Here is a 26278-nt window from a genome sequence, read left to right on the forward strand (position 1 = left end):
AACAGTTTGTGGGCACAGTTTGCCACCATTATAGTGCAATTAATCAATTGTTTTGTGTAGTGGCTTTGCTGGCATGCATAAACAAATAAATCAGTTTGCCCTACCAAGATTTACATGCTAAGACCCCCAATGGATAGGCCTAGGGAATAGGTTGTGAAGGAGAATAATTAACTGAATTGTTGATTCATGTCGCCGCATCATGTACATTAAAATGTTGGAAGGCAATGCAATACTCTTTGTAGTCTTGTCATATCTGCATAAAACAAACCTTCTGTTCCCTTTTCTTTCAAATGCCACACTGAAGGATTACACTTTTTAGAGAATACATTTAAATAATTAGGGCATATTACATTCTATTCTAAATGTGGGCAAATTAGGCGAACCTGGCAGGTGCATGGTTATAGATAATACAACAAAATGTAGCCTATAGGTAAAGGATCATTATTAATTTAATCAGACATTGACAAGACTGGTTGTCAATTAAATAGTTTACTCAAATAGTTTTCTTGTCCTCAAGTTGTTCCGAGCCCTGTCGCAGTCACACATGCGCAGGTGCAGAGCTGTCGGTTCGGAGAACGCGCAATGACTCACTATTTTGCAGGAAGATGGAATTTACTGCGCCAATTGTTTCTCGTGCTGTAACACTATTTGGCAGCGGAAGAAGAGGGGAAGGTTTTTGGCCATAGAATCGGTGTTGCCATCAAACGGAGACTGGCTTGGCACAGGGGACAAACGGGAGACGAAAATATCCTTCATATCTTGCTATAATTTCACAATAAAGCGGGTAAGATATCCCGACAGACAAACATATATTGTCAGACAGGAAGCCAACCACAAATATGAATTCGAAAAGGTCTCTATGCGCGCGTAACATGGGTTTTCAAAATTGGGGTGGGAAGTAGGCTGGTTTGAGTCATTTTTGTTGTCATTTGAAAATGTGTTTCTTGTCAGCCAGAGTACAGTACATCCTTTGTTCGACTGCGGTTAATAGTAATGCAATATGGCTGACATTGGCTGCTGCAGCCACTAACGTTGGCTAGTGTAGCTAATTATGCGCTGTTTGCAGACTGCATTTTTCTTACCATTTCAAGACCATGACCACGTTTACATGCGCACAGTATTCCTGATAGTAGCTCATATCCCGCTTAATGTCAATTTAGGCTTGATCCCAAAATGTAGTCGGAGGCTTAGTATGGAGGGCGTGACGCAATTGCGTAGTCATGCAGAGGCAAGACAAACTCTGTACCGCATCGCCTTGCCCTTCCGAACTATGCGGAGGGCTCCGTATAGGACCGCATCGCCTTGCCCTTCCGAACTATGCGGAGGGCTCCGTATAGGACCGCATCGACATGATTGGTTGACGGTAGGTGGGGGCGGTACATCCTGTATAAACACTAACTTCCCCGACAACTTCCTTCACAATTGCTCTGCTCAGCGCAAGAAGTATGAAAGGCTTGACATCTGCGGAGGCTGCATCTCAGTAAATGCTGTACTGCCACAGATGTCGGATTGACCAATCAGAGCCTTTTATGGTCATATTCGGGGATAAACTGTTTACATGAACCTTTGATATACTGTTTATATTAACCCGTGATATCCTGATCATGAATATCCCTGTAACCATGAATAAACATAATTTTCCTAATTTAAGTATATGGGTTAAATTGAATAGTAACTGATATATGGACACGTACTATAACATGAACTCCTGCTGATTCATCCATTTCTTGCAGAGGAATTATATAACAAATGTTAATTTTGTCTTGAGAACAGGAGTGGAGAAATATATATATATATATATATATTATTTTTTTTTCTTTCAGTATCTCTTGACAAAATGTGAATGAGTGTGTAATCATTGACACTGTTATGCAAGCAGACAGTATTTCAAATCAAATGTTATTGGCCACATACACATATTTAGCAGATGTTATTGAGAGTGTAGCGAAATGCTTGTGTTCCTAGCTCCAACAGTGCAGTAGTATATAAAACAATTCACAACAATACACACATCTAAAAGTAAAAGAATGACATCAGAAATATATAAATATTAGATTGAGCAATGTCGGAGAGGCATTGACTAAAATATAGTAGAATAGAATACAGTATATACATATGAGATGAGTAAAGCAGTATGTAAACATTATTTAAACATTATTAAGACTAGTGCTCCATTATTAAAGTGGCCAGTGATTCTATGTCTATGTATATAGTGCAGCAGCCTCTAAGGTGCAGGGTTGCGAAGCCGGCTAGTGATGGCTATTTAACAGTCTGATGGCCTTGAGATAGAAGCTGTTTTTCAGTCTCTCGGTTCCAACTTTGATGCACCTGTACTGACCTGCCCTTCTGGATAATAGATGTGTGAACAGGCCGTGGCTCGGGTGGTTGATGTCCTTGATGATATATTTGGCCTTCCTGTGACATTGGATGCTGTAGGTGTCCTGGAGGGCAGGTAGTTTGTCCCCGGTGATGCATTGGGCAGACCGCACCACACTCTGGAGAGCCCTGCGGATGCGGGCGGTGCAGTTGCTGTACCAGGCAGTGATACAGCCCGACAGGATGCTCTCAGTTGTGCATCTGTAAAAGGTTGTGATGGTTTTTGGGACCAAGCCACATTTCTTCAGCCTCCTGAGATTGAAGAGGAGCTGTCGCGCATTCTTCACCACACTGTCTGTGTGGATGGACCATTTGAGATCATCAGTGATATGTACGCAGTGGAACTTGAAGCTTTCCACCTTCTCCACTGCGGCCCCGTCAATGTGGATAGGTGCGTGCTCCCTTTGCTGTTTCCTGTCCACGATCAGCTCTCTTGTTTTGTTGACGTTGAGTGAGGGGTTATTTTCCTGCCACCACTCTCCCAGGGCCACATCTCATCGTTGTTGGTAATCGTGCTTACCACTGTTGTGTCGTCAGCAAACGTGATGATTGAGCTGGAAACGTGCATGGTCACACAGACATGGGTGTACAGGTAGTACAGGAGGGGGCTGAGCATGCACCCCTGTGGTAGGAGAAGGACCATACAATTTGAATCATTCATTAATTCTCTTCATGACTGATTTGATGAATCATTCTAATTATATGTGTAAAACAGGGCTAATTTAGTGTTTTGATTAGCCTAGTCCTGGTATCTAATGGTAAAATTTGAGTGACATAGGGTGGATGGTAACAAAACAGGCTTCTCCTTCACCTTGGCGATCATCACTTCTATCGATAATACACATGAAATCAGGGTCTCTCACTGTTGCCATGACATCCCCACACCAGTGGGAAGAAATAATTGTTTTTTTTAAAACTACAATACCAGTCCAAAGGTATTTTCTTTATTTTTACTATTTTCTACATTATAGAATAGTAGTGAAGACAACAAAACTATCATGGAGTAACCAAAAATGTTAAACCAATCATTAAACCAATCAGATTCTTCAAATTAGCCACCCTTTGCCTTGATGACAGCTTTGCACACTCTTGGCATTCTCTCGAATAGCTTTACCTGGAATGCTTTTCCAACAGTCTTGAAGGAGTTCCCACATATACTGAGCACTTTTTGGCTGCTTTTCCTTCACTCTGTGGTCCACCTCATCCCAAACTATATCAATTGGGTTGATGTTGGGTGAGGCCAGGTCATCTGATGCAGCACTCCATCACTCTCCTGCTTGGTCAAATATCCATTACACAGCCTGGAGGTGTGTTGGGTCATTGTCCTGTTGAAAAACAAATGATAGTCCCACTAAGCGCAAACCAGATGGGATGGCGTATCGCTCCTGCATGCTGTGGTAGCCATGCTGGTTAAGTGTGCCTTGAATTCTAAATAAATCACTGACAGTGTCACCACCAAAGCATCCCCACACTATCACACCACCTACTCCATGCTTCATGGTGAGAACCACACATGCAGAGATCATCCAATCATCTACTCTACGTCTCATAAAGACATGGCGGTTGGAACCAAAAATCTCAGATTTGGACTCATCAGGCCAAAGGACAGATTTCCATCAGTCTAATGTCCATTGCTCATGTTTCTTGGCCCAAGCAAGTCTCTTCATCTTATTGGTGTCCTTTAGTAGTGGCTTCTTTGCAGCAATTCGACCATGAAAGACTTTTAAACATATATATATATATTTCACCAGGTAGGTCAGTTGAGAACAAGTTCTCATTTACAATTGCGACCTGGCCAAGATAAAGCAAAGCAGTGTGACAAAAACAACACAGAGTTACACATAAACAAACGTACAGTCAATAACACAATCAAAAAATCTATGTACAGTGTGTGCAAATGTAGAAGATTAGGGAGGTAATGCAATAAATAGGCCATAGACGCAAAATCATTACAATTTAGCATTAACACTGGAGTGATAGATGTGCAGATGGATGATGATGTGCAAGTAGAGATACTGGGGTGCAAAAGAGGAAGAAGATAAATAACAATATGGGAATGAGGTAGTTGGGTGTGCTATTTACAGATGGGCTATTTACAGATTGGCTGTGTACAGGTACAGTGATCTGTGAGCTGCTCTGACAGCTGATGCTTAAAGTTAGAGAGGGAGATATAAGTCTCCAGTTTCAGGGATTTTTGCAATTTGTTCCAGTCATTGGCAGCAGAGAACTGGAAGGAAAGGCGGCCAAAGGAAGTGTTGGCTTTGGGGATGACCAGTGCGATATACCTGCTGGAGCGCGTGCTACGGGTGGGTGTTGCTATGGTGACCAGTGAGCTGAAATAAGGCGGGGCTTTATCTAGCAAAGACTTATAGATGACCTGGAGCCAGTGGGTTTGGCGACGAATGTAGCGAGGGCCAGCGAACGAGAGCATACAGGTCGCAATGGTGGGTAGTATATGGGGCTTTGGTGACAAAACGGATGGCACTGTGATAGACTACTTCCAGTTTAATAGTAGTTGGAGGCTATTTTGGCTAGGTCGATGAAGGCGGCTGCACAGTACTGTCTTTTATTGATGGCGGTTATGATATCGTTTAGGGACCTTGAATGTGGCTGAGGTGCACCCACGACCTGCTCGGAAACCAGATTGCATAGTGCACAAATTGCATAGAAACCAGATTGCATGATCTGTATGTTGACTTGGCTTTCGAAGATTTTAGAAAGGCAGGGCAGGATGGATATAGGTCTATAACAGTTTGGGTCTAGAGTGTCTCCAACTTGGGGGGGACCGCGGCAGCTTTCCAATCTTTGGGGATCTCAAACGACACGAGAGGTTGAACAGCCTAGTAATAGGGGTCGCAACAATTTTGGCGGATAATTTTAGAAAGAGAGAGTCCAGATTGTCTAATCCAGCTGATTTGTAGTGATTTTTGCAATTTGATGCTATTCGATGCTAATGCAGAACGCCACAGGATGTTTTTATGCTGGTCAAGTCTGGCCTGACTCACGCAGTCTCCTCTGAACAGTTGATGTTGAAATGTGTCTGTTACTTGAACTCTGGGCTGCAATTTCTGAAGCTAGTAGCTATAATGAACTTATCCTCTGCAGCAGAGGTAACTCTTCATTTCTTGTGGCAGTCCTCATGAGAGCCAGTTTCGTCATAGTGCTTGATAGTTTTTGGGACTGCACTTGAAGAAACTTTCAACGTTCTTGAAATTTTCCAGATTGACTGACCTTCAAGTCTTAAAAGTAATGATGGATTTCTCTTTGCTTATTTGAGCTTTTCTTGCCATAATACGGTCTTGGTCTTTTACCAAATAGGGCTATATTCTGTATACCAACCCTACCTTGTCACAACACAACTGATTGGCCCAAACGCATTTAGAAGAAAAGAAATTCCACAAATTTACATTTAACAAGGCACACCTGTTAATTTAAATGCATTCCAGGTGACTATCTTGGCATTTTCTCAACCAGCTTCATGAGATATTCACCTGGAATGGTTGAGAAAATGCCAAGTGTGTGCAAAGCTGTCATCAAGGCAAAGGGTGGCTACTTTGAAGAATCTCAAATATAAAATATATTTTGATTTGTTTAACAATTTTTTGGTTACTACATGATTCATATGTGTTATTTCATAGTTTTGATGTCTTCACTATTATTCTACAATGTAGAAAATGGTACAAATAAAGAAACGCCCTAGAATGAGTAGGTGTGTCCAAACATTTGACTGGTACTGTACATCTTGATGATTTAGCCCACAATATTTGGGGTGTCTGCTTTGGTATGTAATGGATATGAAACACAATGTTCTCCTCTTTTTTGAGATAATGTGCAAAATTTGTCTTTTAAAAGTGGCTCAATAGAATTAAGCAATAAGGCACAAGGGCGTGTGATATATGGCCAATATACCATGGCTAAGGGTTGGTCTTAGGCACAACAGACAGTGCCTGGATGCAACCCTTAGCTGTGGTATATTGGCCATATACCACAAACCCCCAAGGTTGCTATTGCTATTATAAACTGTTACCAACGTAATTAGAGCAGTAAAAATACATGTTTTGTCATACACATGCTATACGGTCTGATATAGCACGGCTGTCAGCCAATCAGCATTCAGGGCTCGAACCACCCAATTTATAATCACCTTTATAATTTATTTTGGTTTGCAGGTCTTCGCAGAGACCTGACGTGACCGTCATCCCTGAACAGAGCCATCCGCCTGCTCCGAAGTCAGTCCTTAACCATCATTGGGCAATCTGGGTTGAATATTATAATCCGTCCCTATCCCTTTTTTCAGCTTTCACTGGGTATCATAGATAGACACTTTACTTTTTAACTCCCTCCCTCCCACTGGGCAAAAACTGGTTGAATAAAAGTTGTTTCCTCATCATTTCAACCCCCAAAAAACAATATGTTGACGTTGAATCAACGTGGAGAAATAATTGGATTTGCAAAAAGTCATCAACATAAGGGCATTTCGTAATTTTTTCACCCAACTTTTAACCTAAATCCAATGACATGGTGACATTTTTTGTTGATTTCATGTTGGTTGACAACTCAACCAAATGCAAATCAAAACTAGATGTTGAACTGACGTCTGTGCCCAGTGGGCAGTTTCCATTTTCTGAATTGGTTGCCATATAGATTTTCACTATCTCACTTCCTCTGACTGGACCCACTGGATTCTATTAAGATTTATTCCCTGGCTGTTGTCCATCTCTCTGGGCTATAACATAAATCATTAATGTTTTCATTACGTTCATATTTTTAGACCCCAGACTTGGTATCATAGATATTTTCACCCTAGTCTGGCAGCTAGGCTGCTCCCCTATATGCTGATGAATGAAGACCCCATTCAGGAAGAGCGCGCCGGGCCAGAGATCCAGAGCTGATGCAGGTTAGTTTGGCTTTAATCAGGCTCTTTATAGATGTGTTTTTCTGCATCCCAAATGGCATCCCATTCCCTTTACTTACTTTGGGAGCATAGGCCATCAATGACTCCTCTACATCGCACTCTGTTCTAGTGTTGTATGGTAAGCTGAAATGTCTGTACTTTTTTATACTAGAACATGAGAAACGGTTCAGTACTAGAATTTGTATTACTTTCGGTACTTCTGTCAAATGTCTCATGGCGTCTACTGATTTGAAAGAGGATCAAGTCTGTCTATCGAGGTGCCCTATGAGGATTATACCTTTTTATATTCATAGCTACATCCATCGCAATAAGAAATAGATGACAATGGTAGTCATCTCGATTCCTTGTATTTTTTCTCAACTACTATGACTGATTGGGGGCGCATGTCCGCTAGGACAGTTGGCTCATAGCTCAATAGATGGGTTAGCTGACAACGTCACGAAAACTTTATGCACGCTTCCATGGGGCAAAAGTCAGCATGTTGTTGTGATTTTGGATGGCCAGATTCCTAGAAAGAATGACAAGAAACTGCCATGTGGGGAATCATAAGTGGCTCGTTTCATCTTGTTTTTGATACTAAAGCTGTGTTCGAATACCAATACTAACATACTGTATACTACATACTTAATGAGTATATATTACATACTATTAGTTCATTTTAGTATACTGTAAACTAACAGTATCCTTTCAGTTTATGTATTAGGCTTCGGCTGTCTACCTGAAGTTGATTTGTTAAGTTAAGTTGAGTTTAAGTTAATTAATTAAGTTGAGGTTGCTATGCAACCTATTGCTAGTTTCGGGTGTGTTCATAAATTCAATCCAGAGCGTTGTCAGATTGTCTATTTGGATGCTCTGGCCGAAGAGTAGGGTTGATCCAAGCGAGTGTTCTCACCTCACAATGGTAGTCAAGCACCCAAGCTAACGTTGGCTAGCTTGCTAGCTACTTCCAGACACAAATGAGAGAACACCCCACTCTGACCATTTTACTCACCCTAGCAGAGCAGGTTAGGCTGTTTTAATGTTATCCAGGTGACTAACTGTGCTGCTGGCAACAATTTAATTACGCTTGTTTTTGCAGAAGTTTACTGACACTGGCCATATTCAATAGGCGTTGAGCGTTTGTAAATCCTTCAGTAATTCTGCGCTCTGGCACACTCAGACGAGAGTGCTCTGAAATCAGAGTAGATAGCCAAAATGAACAATATCCATTGAGAACTCACAACGACTATACCACTTAGCTAAGAATGATGTGAATAATCAAATCAATAAATATTGGGGTAGTTAGTTAGCATATAGTTAATATACTGCCTGGCAAGTTCATTGGAATAGTAGCCAACTAATGTTAAGTAACTAACTAACATACCGATACATACTGTTGTAATGCTATGCGGTTCGTAAGGATAGCGTAACTAACAAATTGTCAGCCAACATAACGTGTAACGTAACTTATTTGAAAAGTCATTACTTTATTACATTGCTCAACATGTTCTTAAACATTTGTCATAATTAGTTAAAGGAATGAACTTTGTATCTGCTCTCCAACTTCAGCTGCATATTTTCCGCCATTTTCTTCAAATTTGAAAACGTTGTGAAACCACGCCCATTTTCTGAAGAATTTCAATATGAGCCCTAAAAGCACAGAAATAGTGTCAACTGCTTGAACACTTCGTATTTTGGCGAAGTATGACATCTGGGAACTTTTGGAATACTAACTATATCTATACTATGACCAAAAAGCATACTACATACTCAATTTACGTCACAAGTAGTACAGTTCGTGTAGTTGGTATGAGTATTCGAATATAGATGTCTTGTTTTGACTGATTTCATATCAATGCTAATATGGCTAAATTTCGCTTGCCAGATAACCAACACCTGTAACCATGTATTTGTGCAAATGTATTTATGTTTTCAATAAACATTGGAGACGAACTATACATGTCAACAACCTAAGCTAACCCCCTCTATTTTTTCCAAGTAGTTGCGCGTGCCTTGGTTTTGTTGCTAAACAACCAACCCGTCTATGGTCGCGAGTTCTAACCCCAGATGGGGTAGATATCTTATATTTTATCCTTTATTTACAATATTCATGCCTTGCCCACACACTTTGAATTCTGAAAAGTGAAAGCATACCTGTGAGAGAGGTCGCCCTGGTAGTAGTTTTTATGTAGTACCCACGACCAATCTGTCAGTTAATTTGACCATTGGAAAAATAGTTACTGCATAAACCCCCCACCCCCCCATCCAATTGAGCCCCTAAATCGTAATTTTCAAGGGATGATTGTTATTTTCTTTCCAACACAATAAATGTTAGTCCACATTTCAACGATTTTTTTTTGCGCCCCATGATTCGAATTTACACTGCAAGTGGTAATATAGGTGTCAGGAACTCGGGAACTTGGCGCCTTACCACTGGTTTCCACTAGTTACCACAGCCACAAAGTCAGGCTGGCTATAGCATAAAAATGAATGAAAACAAAAAATTAGGCATAAGTTAGGGGTTGTGTTAGGGGAAAGTTAGCAGTGTGGTTATGTTTAAATTCAAATTTTAATAAGATACGTTGTAGAATTAGGTGGCCAATATGACTTTGTGGCTGTGGTAACTTGTGACGACCCATACAGGGGTTAACTGTCCTAACTGCCCAGTGCCGTATTTGCTCGCAATGCACATAATTGTATTATCAGAGCGTGCCAGTGGACCTCTGGTAAGTAGGCTGTTTTATTGAGAAAGTTTACCTTGGTAGGCCGTCATTGTAAATAAGAATTTGTTCTTAACTGACTTGCCTAGTTAAATAAGGTTAAATAAATAAAAATGAAATACCCCCAAAATGAATATTTATGTGCAATTCTCCCAACCCACAACTTCTCACCTGAATTACTTTTTACTTTTACATTTCAAGGCGCAAAGGCTTAAATTGGGGTTGAGAGTTACCCTTTAAAGAGACAACGCACACTTTTATATAAAAAAAGAGATTGCTTCTTCTATGCAAATGTCGTTGATCAGTAGGTTCAAATGTTTAAGATATGAGTGCATTGGTCTGCCGGTTCACTGAAATTGCTTTTTTACTTTCTTTCTACCTTCCGAAAATACATCTCATCTGTGGTGACAACTGATATGTCCTCTCATTCAGTCTCGAACTAAGCATGTAACTGCATTGACAGTCATTGATTTACAAGTAATTTCGTATGACTAACAACCCCAGGCAATATATTAGTCGCCTAGTCAAACTGCGCGCTGTTGGTCAGTGTGCGAAGCGAAAGGTAAGCGGCCTATTCCTAGCACATCGACGCATGGGCACCTCCAGCATTCAAATGCTTGTAAAATGGTTGCGTAATATTAGGCTTTATTAATTGAGTGGCAACCACTGTAATTGGTTATTGTTTTCAAATGCTGTTGGGAAATTGTGTTTTACCGGAATAAAAGAAAGCGACCAGAGACACATCTCTCATCTGGCTATAGCCTATATACAGTGTTTCAGAAAGTATTCACACCCCTTGACTTTTTCCACATTTTGTCGTGTTCCAGCCTGAAGTGAAAATGTATTAAATTGAGATTTTGTGTCACTGGCCTACACACAATACCCCATAATGTTAAAGTGGAAATATGTTTTTAGAAATGTTTACAAATTAATAAAAAATGAAACCTGAAATGCCTTGAATCAATAAGTATTCAACCCCTTTGTTATGGCAAGCCTAAATACGTTCAGGAGTAAAACGTTGCTTAACAAGTCAATACGTTGCATGGACTCACTCTGTGTGAAATCATGTTAAACCCTATTATCGTTGAATGACCACCCCATCTCCGTACCCCACACATACAATTATCAGTAAGGTCCCTCAGTCGAGCAGGGAATTTCAAACACAGATTCAACCACAAAGACCAGGGAGGTTTTCCAATGCCTCGCAAAGAAGGGCACCAAATAAGCAGAAATTGAATATCACTTTGAGCATGGTGAAGTTATTCATTACACTGGATGGTGTATCAACACACACCCCCTCACTACACAGACCCAGGCATCCTTCTTAACTCAGTTGTTGGAGAGGAAGGAAACCGCTCAGAGATTTCACCGTGAGGCAAATGGTGACTTTAAAACAGTTACAGAGTTTAATGCCTGTGATAGGAGAAAACTGCGGATGGATCAACAACATTGTAGTCACTCCACAATACTAACGTAAATGACAGAGCGAAATGAAGGAAGCCTCTACAGAATAAAAACTTTGTCCTTAATTTAAAGCATTATGTTTGGGGCAAATCCAATAGATCACTTAGTACCACTCTTCATATTTTCAAGAATGGTACTGGCTGCATCATGTTATGGATATGCTAATTGCTAATGTATTGACTTGGGGTTGAATGTAATTAAGATATATTAGTAAAATGTTATAATTTTTCTTCCACTTTGACTGAGTATTTTGTGTAGATCGTTGACAAAACAATTACAGTCAAATACATTTTAATCCCACCTTAACACAAACTGTGGAAAAAATCCATGGGTGACGCAGCAGTCAGGATTTGAGCTAGCCACACTGTTTTTTTACAAACACAGTTCTTACAAAGTTATGTCCTGAATGTGACCCGTTTATTTTTGGATGCAGTAGTGACAGCATACACAATCATCCAAACCGGAAAATGTAGGCTACATTAGTGGATGTCAATTTAAGTCAGCCCTTGGGTTAAATGTGGAAGACACATTTCAAGGCATGCAGTTATACAACTGACTAAGTATGACACAAGTAATTCTTCCAACAATTATTTACAGACAGATTATTTATTTTATAATGAATTCACTGTATCACAATTCCAGTGGGTCAGACGTTTACCAACGCTAAGTTGGCTGTGCCTTTAAACAGCTTGGAAAATATAGAAAATTATGTCATTGCTTTAGAAGCTTCTGATAGGCTAATCGACATCATGTGAGTCAATTGGAGATGTACCTGTGGATGTATTTCAAGGCCTATCTTCGAACTCAGTGCCTCTTTGCTTGACATCATGGGAAAATCAAAAGAAATCAACAATTTTTCCAACAATTGTTTACAGACAGATTATTTCACTTATAATTCACTGTATCACAATTCCACTGGGTCAGAAGTTTACATACACTATGTTGACTGGGAATTTAAACAGCTTGGAAAATTCCAGAAAAGGATGTCATGGCTTTAGAAGCTTCGGATAGGCTAATCGACATCATGTGAGTCAATTGGAGATGTACCTGTGGATGTATTTCAAGGCCTACCTTCAAACTCAGTGCGTCTTTGCTTGACATCGTGGGAAAATCAAAAGAAATCAGCAAAGAAATTGTATATCTCCACTAGTCTGGTTCATCCTTGGGAGCAATTTCCAAACGCCTGAAGGTACCACGTTCATCTGTACAAACAATAGTACGCAAGAATAAACACCATGGGACCACGCAGCCGTCATACCGCTCAGGAAGGAGACGCATTCTGTCTCCTAGAGATGAACACACTTTGGTGTGAAAAGTGCAAATCAATCCCAGAACATCAGCAAAGGACCTTGTGAAGATGCTGGAGGACACCGGTACAAAAGTATCTATATCAACAGTAAAACGAGTCCTATATCGACATAACCTGAAAGGCCGCTCAGCAAGGAAGAAACCACTGCTTCAAAACCACCATAAAAAGGCTAGACTATGGTTTGCAACTGCACATGGGGACAAATACTTTTTGGAGAAATGTCCTCTGGTCTGATGAAATGAAAATAGAACTGTTTGGCCATAATGACCATTGTTAAGATTGAAGGAAAAAGAGGGAGGCTTGCAAGCCGAAGAGCACCATCCAACCGTGAAGCATGGGGGTGGCAGCATCATGTTGTGGGGGTGGCAGCATCATGTTGTGGGGGTGCTTTGCTGCAGGATGGACTGGTGCACTTAACAAAATTGATGGCAACATGAGGGAGACAAATGATGTGCATATATTAAAGCAACATCTCAAGACATTAAAGTTTGTAAGTTAAAGCTTGGTCGCAAATGTGTCTTCCAAATGGACAATGACCCCAAGCATACTTCCAAAGTTGTGGCAAATTGGCTTAAGGACAACAAAGTCAAGGTATTGGAGTGGCCATCACAAAGCCCTGACCTCAATCGTATCGAAAATTTGTGGGCAGAACTGAAAAACGCATGTGCGAGCAAGCAGGGCTACAAACTTGTCTCAGTTACTCCAGCTCTGTCAGGCGGAATGGGCCATAATTCACCAAACTTATTGTGGGAAGCTTGTGGAAGGCTACCCAAGTTAAACAATTGACCCAAGTTAAACAATTTTAAGGGCAATGCTACCAAATACTAATTGAGTGTATGTAAACTTCTGACCCAGTGGGAATGTGATGAAAGAAATAAAAGCTGAAATAAATCACTCTCTCCTATTATTCTGACATTTCACATTCTTAAAATAAAGTGGTGATCCTAACTGAATTAAGACAGGGAATTGAGTAAATGTATTTGGCTAAGGTGTATGTAAACTTCCGACTTCAACTGTATATACATAATGTATGCTACAGTAGAAACAACACGAATTACAGAAAATAAGGCACTTACTTTGAAAGGAACGCACACATGTCCAGTTATTATTCGTAAGGAAGCGAGCGCCAGCCAGAAAATGTTCCAATTCATGCAAAACTGTGCAAATGTCTGCATACTTGATCTGCAGAAGCATTGGTGAAGTGCTTGGGCTGTCCTCGAAGAGGCTCAGTAAAGCCTCAAACATAAATTGTCTGCAACACTGAAATTGGCTACTTCAATGTGAATTAATGAGGTGGAACACACCTCAATTCAAACTGTTGTTATTTAAAAAAAATTGACAAGTTGAAACAGCCTATCGATAATTAACAGGCAGCGCGTGTTCACTGTCCTGCTAAAATCATAAGTAACCGTCAGTATCTGGTGTGGCCACCAGCTGCATTAAGTACTGCAGTGCATCTCCTCCTCGTGGACTGCACCAGATTTGCCAATTCTTGCTGTGAGATGTTACCCCACTCTTCCACCAAGGCACCTGCAAGTTCCCGGGCATTTCTGGGGGGAATGGCCCTAGCCCTCACCCTCCGATCCAACAGGTCCCAGACGTGCTCAATGGGATAGAGATCCGGGCTCTTCGCTGGCCATGGCAGAACACTGACATTCCTGTCTTGCAGGAAATCATGCACAGAACAAGCAGTATGGCTAGCGGCATTGTCATGCTGGAGGATCATGTCAGGATGAGCCTGCAGGAAGGGCACCACGTGAGGGAGCAGGACGTCTTCCCTGTAACTCACAGCGTTGAGATTGCCTGTAATGACAACAAGCTCAGTCCGATGATGCTGTGACACACCACCCCAGACCATGGCGGACCCTCCACCTCCACCTCTCCCTGTAGCGCTGTCTTAGGCGTCTCGCAGTACAGACATTGCAATTTATTGCCCTGGCCACATCTGCAGTCCTCATGCCTACTTGCAGCATGCCTAAGGCATATTCATGCAGATGAGCGGGGTCCCTGTGCATCTTTCTTTTGGTGTTTTTCAGAGTCAGTAGAAAGGCCTCTTTAGTGTCCTAAGTTTTCATAACTGTGACCTTAATTGCCTACCGTCTGTAAGCTGTTCGTGTCTTAACGACCATTCCACAGGTGCATATTCGTTTAATTGTTTATGGTTCATTGAACAAGCATGGGAAACAGTGTTTAAACCCTTTACAATGAAGATTTGTGAAGTTATTTGGATTTTTACAAATTATCTGTGAGGGACGAGATCCTTAAAAGGGCCTTGAGTTTAATTAAGTCAAAGCTAGTGATAATGGACAATGGAAAAATATGATGGGATGTCTTTGTGGAAATATATATGTATATGTGTATTTTTAAATCCATATCATTATTTACTGTTATCTACAATATGTTTCACAATATCATTCAGCACATTTAATTTTACTGGTTTTCTAAGCATATAAACTGTAAACGAATGAATTTACATGCATTTTATTATTCATATATAATTCATTTAATATTCATATTTTGACATATCATTTTATAGATATTTGATATCAGTCCCCATTTAACTAGGCCTATCTTCCATTACTAGTAAATGAAGCAGACATAATGTAAATTCATGTATAGTTTTTTCGATGATTTACAAATTCCAATACGAAATTAGTTTAGTCTAATTGGGCAACTCAACCAGCTGGTTGCGATATTTCAAATCAAATTGTATTGGTCACATACACATATTTAGCAGATGTTATTGTGGGTGTAGGGAAATGCTTTTCAATGCATTTATCTATCAAAGTTTAAATTATGTAAACAACAATTCTTTACTTATGGTATATACTGAGGCTAAATATACATATTTTGCAGCATTTGTTTGTTTATATGATTTGATGGTGTGCCAGTTACAGCATTAAACAATCTGTGTATTTGGTCATTTTTAGATAGAAAGTTTATTACTTCATAATCAGGACAGCAATCAGTTTTGCGAGCAGCACCGCATGGTTGAAGCAGGAGATCCTCACTCCCTAAACACTACCAAACGATCAAAAACATTACTTTTGAGATGGGGGTGAAATCCAAATGTGTGCTATATTCACTATTCATTGTAATAGCTGCCATGGCTATTATATTGATACATTACTAACTCAAACACTTTCAATCTGGAAAAATGTGAAGTGGTTGATGGTGATTAAATTATGTGAAATAAAAAGCATATATTGCCCCCCAATCTGATAGTGGGGTGGTAGAGGCCTGCTAGTCTCCCTTATGGCTCAGCTCAGGTGACTACATACACTATAGACACACAATGCATTCGGAAATTATTCAAACCCCTTGACTTTTTCCACATTTTGTTACGTTACAGCCTAATTTTAAAATTGATTAAATAGTATTTTTCCCCCTCAGCAATCTACACACAATACCCCATAATGACATAGCAATGGGTCTGAATACTTATCTAAATAAGGTGTTTCTGTTTCTCATTTGTAAAAACTTCTAAAAAACAGTTTTTGCTTTGTCATTGTGGGGTATTTTGTGTAGATTGATGAGGATTTTTATATATATACAGTGGGGAGAACAAGTATTTTTTATACACTGCCGATTTTGCAGGTTTTCCTACTTACAAAGCATGTAGAGGTCTGTAATTTTTATCATAGGTACACTTAAACTGTGAGAGACGTAATCTAAAACAAAAATCCAGAAAATCACATTGTATGATTTTTAAGTAATTCATTTGCATTTTATTCCATGACATAACTATTTGATCACCTACCAACCAGTTTGATCACCTACCAACCACTTTCACAGACATGTTCGTTTTTCTGTAAGAATCCCTTCTGTTCTCCACTCATTACCTATATTAACTGCACCTGTGTGAACTCGTTACCTGTATAAAAGACACCTGTCCACACACTCAATCAAACAGACTCCAACCTCTCCACAATGGCCAAGACCAGAGAGCTGTGTAAGGACATCAGGGATATAATTGTAGACCTACACAAGGCTGGGATGGGCTACAGGACAATAGGCAAGCAGCTTGGTGAGAAGGCAAAAACTGTTGGCGCAATTATTCAAAAATGGAAGAGGTTCAAGATGACGGTCAATCACCCTCGGTGTGGGGCGCCATGCAAGATCTCACCTTGTGGGGTATCAATGATCATGAGGAAGGGGAGGGATCAGCCCAGAACTACACGGCAGGACCTGGTCAATGACCTGAAGAGAGCTGGGACCACAGTCTCAAAGAAAACCATTAGTAACACACTACGCCATCATGGATCAATCCAGCGCATGTCCAGGCCCGTCTGAAGTTTGCCAATGACCATCTGGATGATCCAGAGGAGGAATGGGAGAAGGTCATTTGGTCTGATGAGACAAAAATAGGGCTTTTTGGTCTAAACTCCACTCGCCATGTTTGGAGGAAGAAGAAGGATGAGTACAACCCCAAGAACACCATCCCAACTGTGAAGCATGGAGGTGGAAACATCATTCTTTGGGGATGCCTTTCTGCAAAGGGGACAGGATGACTGCACCGTATTGAGGGGAGGATGGATGGGCCATATATCACGAGATCTTGGCCAACAACCTCCTTCCCCCAGTAAGCGCATTGAAGATGGGTCGTGGCTGGGTCTTCCAGCATGACAATGACCCGAAACTCACAGCCAGGGCAATTAAGGAGTGGCTCCGTAAGAAGCATCTCAAGGTCCTGGAGTGGCCTAGCCAGACTCCAGACCTGAACCCAATAGAAAATCTTTGGAGGGAGCTGAAAGTCCGAATTGCCCAGCGATAGCCCCGAAACCAGAAGGATCTGGAGAAGGTCTGTATGGAGGAGTGGGCCAAAATCCCTGCTGCAGTGTGTGCAAATATGGTCAAGAACTACAGGAAAAGTATGATCTCTGTAATTGCAAACAAAGGTTTCTGTACCAAATATTAAGTTCTGCTTTTCTGATGTATCAAATACTTATGTCATGCAATAAAATGTCTTGGCTGATTTCTTTTGATTTTCCAATGATGTCAAGCAAAGAGGCACTGAGTTTGAAGGTAGGCCTTGAAATACATCCACAGGTACACCTCCAATTGACTCTAAAGCCATGACATGGCTTCTCCGCTATGCAATCTGGTTTCAGAGCTGGTCATGGGTGCATCTCAGCCATGCTCAATGTCCTAAATGTCGTCATAACCGCCATCGATAAGAGACATTACTGTGCAGCCGTATTCATCGACCTGACCAAGGCTTTCGACTCTGTCAGTCACCACATTCTTATTGGCAGACTCGACAGCCTTGGTTTCTCAAATGATTGCCTCGCCTGGTTTACCAACTACTTCTCTGATAGAGTTCAGTGTGTCAAATCGGAGGACCTGTTGTCTGGACTTCTGGCAGTCTCTATGGGGGTTCCACAGCGTTCAATTCTCCGGCCGACGCTCTTCTCTGTATACATCAGTGATGTCGCTCTTGCTGCTGGTGATTCTCTGATCCACCTCTACTCAGACGACACCATTCTGTATAACTAACCTCCAGACGAGCTTCAATGCCATTACAACTCTCCTTCCGTGGCCTCCAACTGCTCTTAAATGCAAGTAAAACTAAATGCACGCTATTCAATCGATTACTGCCCGCACCTGCCCACCCGTCCAGCATCACTACTCTGGACGGCTCTGACTTAGAATACGTGGACAACTACAAATAACTGGGTGTCTGGTTAGACTGTAAACTCCCCTTCCAGACTCACATTAAGCATCTCCAATCCAAAATTAAATCTATAATCGGCTTCCTATATCGCAACAAATCATCCTTCACTCATTGCTGCCAAACATACCCTCGTAAAACTGACCATTCTACCGATCCTCGACTTCGGCGATGTCATCTATAAAATAGCCTCCACCACTCTACTCAACAAATTGGATGCAGTCTATCACAGTGCCATCCGTTTTGTCACCAAAGCCCCATACACTACCCACCACTGCGACCTGTACGCTCTCGTTGGTTGGCCCTCGCTTCATACTCGTCGCCAAACCCACTGGCTACAGGTTATCTACAAGTCTCTGCTAGGTAAAGCCCCGCCTTATCTCAGCTCACTGGTCACCATAGCATCACCCACTCGTAGCACGCGCTCGAGCAGGTATATCTCACTGGTCACCCCCAAAGCCAATTCCTCATTTAGTCGCTTTTCCTTCTAGTTCTCTGCTGCCAATGACTGGAACGAACTGCAAAAATCACTGAAGCTGGAGACTCATATCTCCCTCACTAGCTTTAAGCACCAGCTGTCAGAGCAGCTCACAGATCACTGCACCTGTACATAGCCCATCTGTAAACTGCCCATCTATCTACCTCATCCCCATACTGTATTTATTTATTTATCTTGCTTCTTTGCACCCCAGTATCTCTACTTGCACATTCATCTTCTGCACATCTACCATTCCAGTGTTTTAATTGCTATATTGTAATTACTTCGCCACCATGGCCTATTTATTGCCTTAACACCCTTATCTTACCTCATTTGCACTCACTGTATATAGACTTTTTTGTTTTATTTTTCTACTGTATTATTGACTATGTTTTGTTTATTCCACATGTAACTTTGTGTTATTGTTGTATGTATCAAATTGCTATGCTTTGTCCTGGCCAGGTTGCAACTTGTTCTCAACTAGCCTAGCTGGTTAAATAAAGGTGAAATTAAATAAAATAAAAAACATAATTCTCTGGAGTTTTCTAAGCTGTTTAAAGGCACAGTCAACTTAGTGTATGTAAACTTCTGACCCACTGGAATTGTGATACAGTGAAATAATCTGTCTCTAAACAATTGTTGGAAGAATTACTTGTGTCATGCACAAAGTAGATGTCCCAACCGACTTACCAAAACTATAGTTTGTTAACAAGAAATTTATGGAGTGGTTGAAAAACGAGTTTTGATGACTCCAACCTAAGTGTATGTAAACTTCCGACTTCAACTGTAATTAGATTGGTAAAAACGGAAGTCAGTGGTTGTATAATTGATTCATTAATGCATACATGACTGTCTCTGAAAAAAGATGAATGTGAAATGTGAAATGTAATTATACCTCAAAAGATCTGTCTGGGTCAAGTGCCATTCTGTGACTTTGTCGTTTTTGTTGTTGCTGTGGTATCGAGTGTTGTGATGGTATTGAGTGTCATGATACTTAACCTGGTATCAAAGTCAAACTTCTGCTATCATGACAACTCTGCTATTTTCTGGGCAGTCTTCTCTAGATCGTTCCACTCTAAGCCGGTTCTCTTTGTATCTGCCTCAAGCTCCCACCTCCAGGTGTTTCTCGTTTCATTTTGCCAGCCTTGTGAGTTCCAGGATCCAGCTTGCCTGGTGATGTTGGAAACACCTGGACACCTATTCCCTTTTATAGTGCACTAGTTGTGTTTCCTTAATAATGCACTTCTTTGGACCAGGGCCCATAGAGGCTTTGATCAAACATAGTACTCGGTAGGCCTATAATAGGGAATAGGGTGTCATTTGAGGGGGTTGCTTTTGTTATCTTCAGATAATAATCAGGTACATTTAGCATACTTATAAGAGTAGAGTAACTTAGCTACTGAATAGATGTACTACATTAATTTGCATTAGAATAATTTTAAAAAATGTTTTTGTTTTTAAGGGCACTCAGGTGTTTCTGCAAATATGAAGAAAAAGAACTCCCACAAGTAAGCCAGGAATCCCCTACTTACCTTAGCTATTATGTACCCGTTGTGATTGTGCATTTGTACAACATTCAGCATTCAACTGTTTTGAATAGACATTTTGCTTAGTAGGCCTATTAAATGAATAGCTAAAACCATCTGCAGCCTACTTTTGACTACGTAGAGAACAGTGGATAAGATACATAGATTATTTAGTCTAGTAGTGCCACGCTGAATACCTGAATATCTGATACTGGTCTTTAGTGGCCTGCTGAAGCGAATACTGGGCTAGTATCAGCTGTGCAGTGACACACTACCATGGTATGGTCAGTACTATATTCACACTTCAAAGTACACAGTCTTTACGGGTCTCATGTAGACAGATCCAGGGAATGAAAGCCATAGGCTATATATTGCCATGGGCTACAATGCATCTTGGAAAGTATTCAGACGCCTTGCCTTTTTCCACATTGTTACCTTACAGTCTTATTCAATACATTTTTTTAAATCCTTATAAATCTACACACCATACCCCATTATGACAAAGCAAATAAAGGTGTGTAATTTTTGCAAATGTATTAAAAATAAAAGAAGAAATAACTTATTTACAAAAGTATTCAGACTCGAAATTGAGCTCAGGTGCATCCTGTTTCCATTGGTCATCCTTGAGATGTTTCTACAACTTGATTGGAGTCCACTTTTGGTAAATTCAATTGATTGGGCATGATTTGGAAAGGCACACCTGTCTATATAAGGTCCCACAGTTGACAGTGCATGTCAGAGCAAAAACAAAGCCACGAAGGTCTCTCAGACCATGAGAAACAAGATTATCTGGTCTGATGAAACCAAGATTGAACTCTTTGCTATCGTGCTATAGGGATGTTTTTCAGCGGCAGGGACTGAGACTAGTCAGGTTCGAGGGAAAGATGAACGGAGCAAAGTACAGAGAGATCCTTGATGAAAACCTGTTCCAGAGCGCTCAGTACCTCAGACTGGGGGTGAAGGTTCACCTTCCAATGGGAATACCAAGACAACGCAGTAGTGGCTTCAGGACAAGTCTCTGAATGCCCTTGAGTGGCCCAGCCAGAGCCTGGACTTGAACCCGATCAAACATCTCTGGAGGGACCTGAAAATACCTGTGCAGTGACTCTCCCCATCCAATCTGACAGAGCTTGAGAGGATCTGCAGGGAAGAATGGGAGAAACTCCCCAAATACAGGTGTGCCAAGCTTGTAGCGTCATACCCAGACTCAAAGTTGTAATCAATGCCAAAGGTGCTTCATCACAGTACTGAGTAAAGGGTCTGAATACTTATGTAAATGTGATATTTCCGTTTTTGCTTTGTCATATGTGGTATTGTGTGTAGATTGATGAGAGGGAAAAAATGTGTTCATCAATTTTAGAATGAGGCTGTAACGTAACAATGGGGGAAAAGTCAAGGAGTCTGAATACTTTCCAAATGCACTGTATATATTTAATCAATTCAATATTGTAGTCTATTTGCTGTACTATGAAATGGATCTAGTTAGATTAGTAGCTAATGTAAGGGACTGACAGCCATCAGGTTTTCACCCTTTTCATTGGCTAAGTGGATGTTTGTTCCCCAAATTCCCCTTTTTCATAAGTTATCTGAAACATCGTTCAGGAAACAAAAGAACAGCATGGGCCCCAACAAGGCAGTGTCGTCGGCGCCACGGCGTAACATCGTGGGCTGTCGTATCCAGCACATCTGGAAGGAGGGGAGCGCTACATCTCAGTCGCAGTGGAAAGGCACGGTGCTGGACCAGGTGCCCGTCAACCCCTCGCTCTACCTCATCAAGTACGACGGCTTCGACTGTGTCTATGGCCTGGAGCTGCATAAAGATGAGAGGGTACAGGGCCTCGAGGTGCTCCCTGACCGTCAATGTAAGACCTTTTGGTCTATGTATACATGTTGTTTATGTCGATTGTCATTTGGTATTGATTGATTAACACAAAGTCGCAGACAAGTTTCTATTTGTGCTCTAATGGTGTTACACCGTTCATGGTTCTCCTCAAATGTTAATAATATGAATTGTGAGTTTGATCGTTGATATTCGCGAGTTAGTAAGTCTTCCAATGTATACGTTAAATGTGGCAAATAACCTTGAAACTAGATGGTACCATGTACTCTGTTGCAGCCTCTACGCGCATCAGCGACGTCAACCTGGCTGACACGATGATAGGGAAGGCAGTGGAGCACATGTTTGAGACGGAGGACGGAACTAAAGACGAGTGGAGGGGCATGGTTCTGGCCCGGGCACCCATCATGAATACCTGGTTCTTTATCACCTACGAGAAAGACCCCGTCCTGTACATGTACCAGCTCCTAGACGACTACAAGGAGGGAGACCTGAGGATCATGCCTGACTCAAGTTAGTCCTGTCCTTGGAGTTAGGCTGCACTTCAAAATGACAATAGACCACTCTCTCTCTCTTGATTGTAAAGACTGCTTAAAGCTAAGATGTGTGTACGGGTTTATGAACATTTTATAAGCATGCATGAGCCTTTATAACGTCTATACTCGCCTGATGATGGGTGGGTTGCTTTTCATGATGATAACAGGCTACTCTCTCTTCATGATAAAAGCGTTGTGTTCTTCAAGGTCTCTCTTGTAAAAGAGATGAGCCAGGTTGAATAAATAGATAGGTGAACATGTTTGAGTTTCCAATGATTTCCCACGAATGAGTTACATATGGCAAATGAACTTAAACTTGTGTTGTTGTTTGTCTCTTAGATGACGCTACGCCGGCGGAGCGGGAGCCGGGGGAGGTGGTGGACAGTCTGGTGGGGAAACAGGTTGAGTACGCTAAAGAGGACGGCTCCAAACGAACCGGCATGGTCATCCACCAGGTGGAGGCCAAACCCTCCGTCTACTTCATCAAGTTCGACGACGACTTCCACATCTACGTCTACGACCTGGTCAAGACCTCCTAAGGGCCACCTTTGACCTATGACCCCCTTTTCACACTACTGAGTCGAATCGAGCAGTGCTGGTCTGTTTACGTGTCTATCCGCCATTGCTGAAAAGGACTATGTGGGGGAAAAATATTTCATAGCGAGCCAGTATAGCCTGGTTCGGGTCAGCACGGTAGTGTGAAAAGGCTACTGGGTCGATGGGCCCAGAGGACAGGAGGCCTGTCTGGGGAGTTAACGATGGATGCGGAGGTTGTGGGGAAACTCTACCATGCAGGAAAGACGATCAAGCACCACCATCACCACATGGAACCTTATCTTATCCACCAATTTTCCCAAAATATCTCTTCAACGTTTCGTGCAAATGCTTCTTTGAGATGTGACAGACGGACAGCTGGATTGGATATTTCACTGAAGCCTTTGGATTTCTAGTCATGAAACATCTCTGATAGCTCTAGTCAGAGAAGGAAAAAGGGGGCACTGTGCATCTGAATTAGTGGCCACAATTTGTTTCGTCCACTGTCTATCCCCTGTAGTTGAGTGATCCTATGGATACATCCCATCAATCTCTAAGGGAAGACAGGGAAAAGATATCAAGCCTTATATTTGCACACTGCATATAAAGTTGGTTGGCATCTCATTCGATTTTTTTCAGTGATTTGATGACCAAGCCAGTCATAACAATGTATCTCCTATATATGTGTGAGTGTATGAGCTCTTGTGTTCATTTTTTTTTTTTGTACTTGTGTTCATTTTTGTTTTTTTTGTACATGCAGTTCTGGAGTCCCCATATCTTACGGTGGTCAGTAACTACAGTAGTTGGGTTTGTTTCAGTCTCGTAGAATCATTCAAACCCTGACTATGATTACATTTGTTTCTTTGTGATGTTGAAAGATATGCAACAACATATGCAGTGAGCAAAGAAATGTGTGGAAGTTACGAGAGGGAGGTGTCCAGTGTTTTAAAAGGATGCTTTGGGATTTTGGCAATGAGGCCCCTCATTTACTTCCCCAGAGTCAGATGAAGTCGTGGATACCATGTGTATGTCTCTGCGTGCAGTTTGAAGGAAGTTGCTAACTAGCTCTAATGCAATTGCTAACTAGCGTTAGCATAATGACTGGACGTCATTGCCAAAATCCCAAAATCCCAAGGTATCCCTTTGATTCAAACGTTTTATTTTATTTCCAAGAACTTGTTTACTTTATACTGTATTTAATGTACATTCATAGAAAATGATAGTTTGATACAGATTTAGTTCTATCACAGCACTAATTTCAAAAAATCTTCTTAGAAAACAGAGGATTTAAGAGCACTTGTTTGTTTGAGTTTTTTTTGTCCGAAAGGACAATTATATTTTGATCATCTCAACAACACTATTCAAAAATGGTTAACCAGTGAGAGCGTTAATCTGTTGTCCTGAGAAAGATTTAGTTTAATATGCCTTGCCAAATCCCTCGACCCTTATAATTCATTATTCATTCATAATAACAGCAATAATTATTCAGATAATAATTGTTTATTGTTGTTCCTGTATTCATATGTTTACAACAGTTTGTTTTGTTGGGAAAATCTATTTTCATTACTATTTTTACTTAATCATCACATTCGTCTTGACCTCTGTGTTAAACACACTTTCTGTTTAATTGTTCTAGTAACATTTTAGTAAACTGTTTTCTCATGCCTTTTAAAAACTGAAGACGGTATGGTAAAAGCACTGCAAAGTAAGACGATTATTTAGAAGTGAAAATTCCATACCAGCTCCTGAAAAGTGTTCTAAATTCAGCAGTACCAGTACAACAGCACTAGAGTGATTTTTGAAACTTTTTCACACAACTGTTAATACACAAGAAGTATTCAACACTTTAAATGCAACACCCACTTTATGGAGTGCATGAAATATTGCAATTGAGGAAAGGTTTACTCGCCCTGAAAGAGATTTTTATTTGCTGCGTGTGTGTGTGTGTGTGTGTGTGTGTGTGTGTGTGTGTGTGTGTGTGTGTGTGTGTGTGTGTGTGTGTGTGTGTGTGTGTGTGTGTGTGTGTGTGTGTGTGTGTGTGTGTGTGTGTGTGTGTGTGTGTGTAACCAAACTACATGTACCACCAGATGACCTCTTAGTATGCTCCTTTAGGGACGTTACCCCTGTTGTCAGAGAAACAGTGGGCAACTAAGTGGTCTAGAACCTCTAAGATACAGATACTGTTAATTAGTTAGTACCGTAAACGTTCCATGTGACTGTAACTCCCAACACTCCACCCTTACTGCTTTCTCCATGCCCTCCATGACACTGAAGCAGTGTATGTTCAGATGCAGTCTCCGAAGAGGGGTAGTTCTGTCCTTTACAGTATTCTGCGTAGTAACAGAACAGATGAGCTGTTGTGACTGATTTTGAGATGAAGTCCCTCTGTTAGAGGAGTAGCTAATGCTTACTCTATAGAGAATACACAAACTATGACTGAATGGTAGCTTTAGGGATGGATAGAAAAACCTGAGAGTATGTATATCGGTTATAATAAAGATTAGAATTTGAAGACCGCATACAGTATAAAGCCCCTCTATACCAGAAAAGCTACACACAAGTAAATATCTTCTATAACCTGTTGTATTCCAAGCCGCAAACTGATTTGTGTTTTATGCAAGATGTCACCTTCAGAAAACAATTGAAAGGGTTTGATGAATTGGCCTTTCACACTTGCATACTGTAGTGTTGTACTGTGTTTGATGTCAGTTCATTGTGGGATAGAAAAAAAGACCATTTGTTTTGCATGAGTAGCGAAAACAGAACTGTAAGTGGAAGTTAGTGTGAAAAGTGAGATGCATGTGTGTATCTCTCATTTTTTTAAAGTTTTTCTATGTTCAGTGTGTTTCTTATTGTGACATTCCCTTTCATTCCCTTTTCTTTGCATTTCTAAAGAAAAACAGTCATTTTTTTGTATTCAATTTTTTACCCTG

The 26278-nt window shown here is 40.9% G+C and overlaps 2 protein-coding genes across 6 annotated transcripts in view; one reads left to right on the top strand and one right to left on the bottom strand.

Annotated features, from left to right (window-relative positions):
* LOC118387884 (hippocampus abundant transcript 1 protein-like) overlaps positions 1 to 1622 on the bottom strand; it is a 39917-nt gene extending 38295 nt beyond the window's left edge. The window contains exon 1 of the mRNA XM_035776696.2: positions 1083 to 1622. Coding sequence (XP_035632589.1) covers positions 1083 to 1085 — 3 coding nt within the window. The 5' untranslated portion in view covers positions 1086 to 1622. The remainder of the gene's footprint in view (positions 1 to 1082) is intronic.
* On the top strand, positions 1 to 25419 carry LOC118387885 (spindlin-W). 5 transcript variants are annotated; one of them, XM_035776699.2, is made up of 7 exons: positions 1 to 784; positions 6546 to 6605; positions 7184 to 7273; positions 20375 to 20420; positions 22041 to 22300; positions 22555 to 22788; positions 23151 to 25419. In XM_035776699.2, exons 3-7 carry the CDS (start codon positions 7219 to 7221, stop codon positions 23348 to 23350), a joined length of 795 nt encoding a protein of 264 aa, XP_035632592.1. In that variant the 5' UTR covers positions 1 to 784; positions 6546 to 6605; positions 7184 to 7218; the 3' UTR covers positions 23351 to 25419. The 5 variants fall into 5 exon arrangements, with proteins under 5 accessions (XP_035632592.1, XP_035632590.1, XP_035632591.1 ...); XM_035776697.2 differs by having other exon boundaries at positions 2 to 784; positions 6546 to 6636; positions 7148 to 7273; XM_035776698.2 differs by having other exon boundaries at positions 2 to 784; positions 7148 to 7273.
* Positions 25420 to 26278: the final 859 nt, after the last annotated feature.

The sequence above is a fragment of the Oncorhynchus keta genome, chromosome 9, assembly GCF_023373465.1.
Source record: "Oncorhynchus keta strain PuntledgeMale-10-30-2019 chromosome 9, Oket_V2, whole genome shotgun sequence".
In the NCBI taxonomy this organism is placed as follows: Eukaryota; Metazoa; Chordata; class Actinopteri; order Salmoniformes; family Salmonidae; genus Oncorhynchus; species Oncorhynchus keta.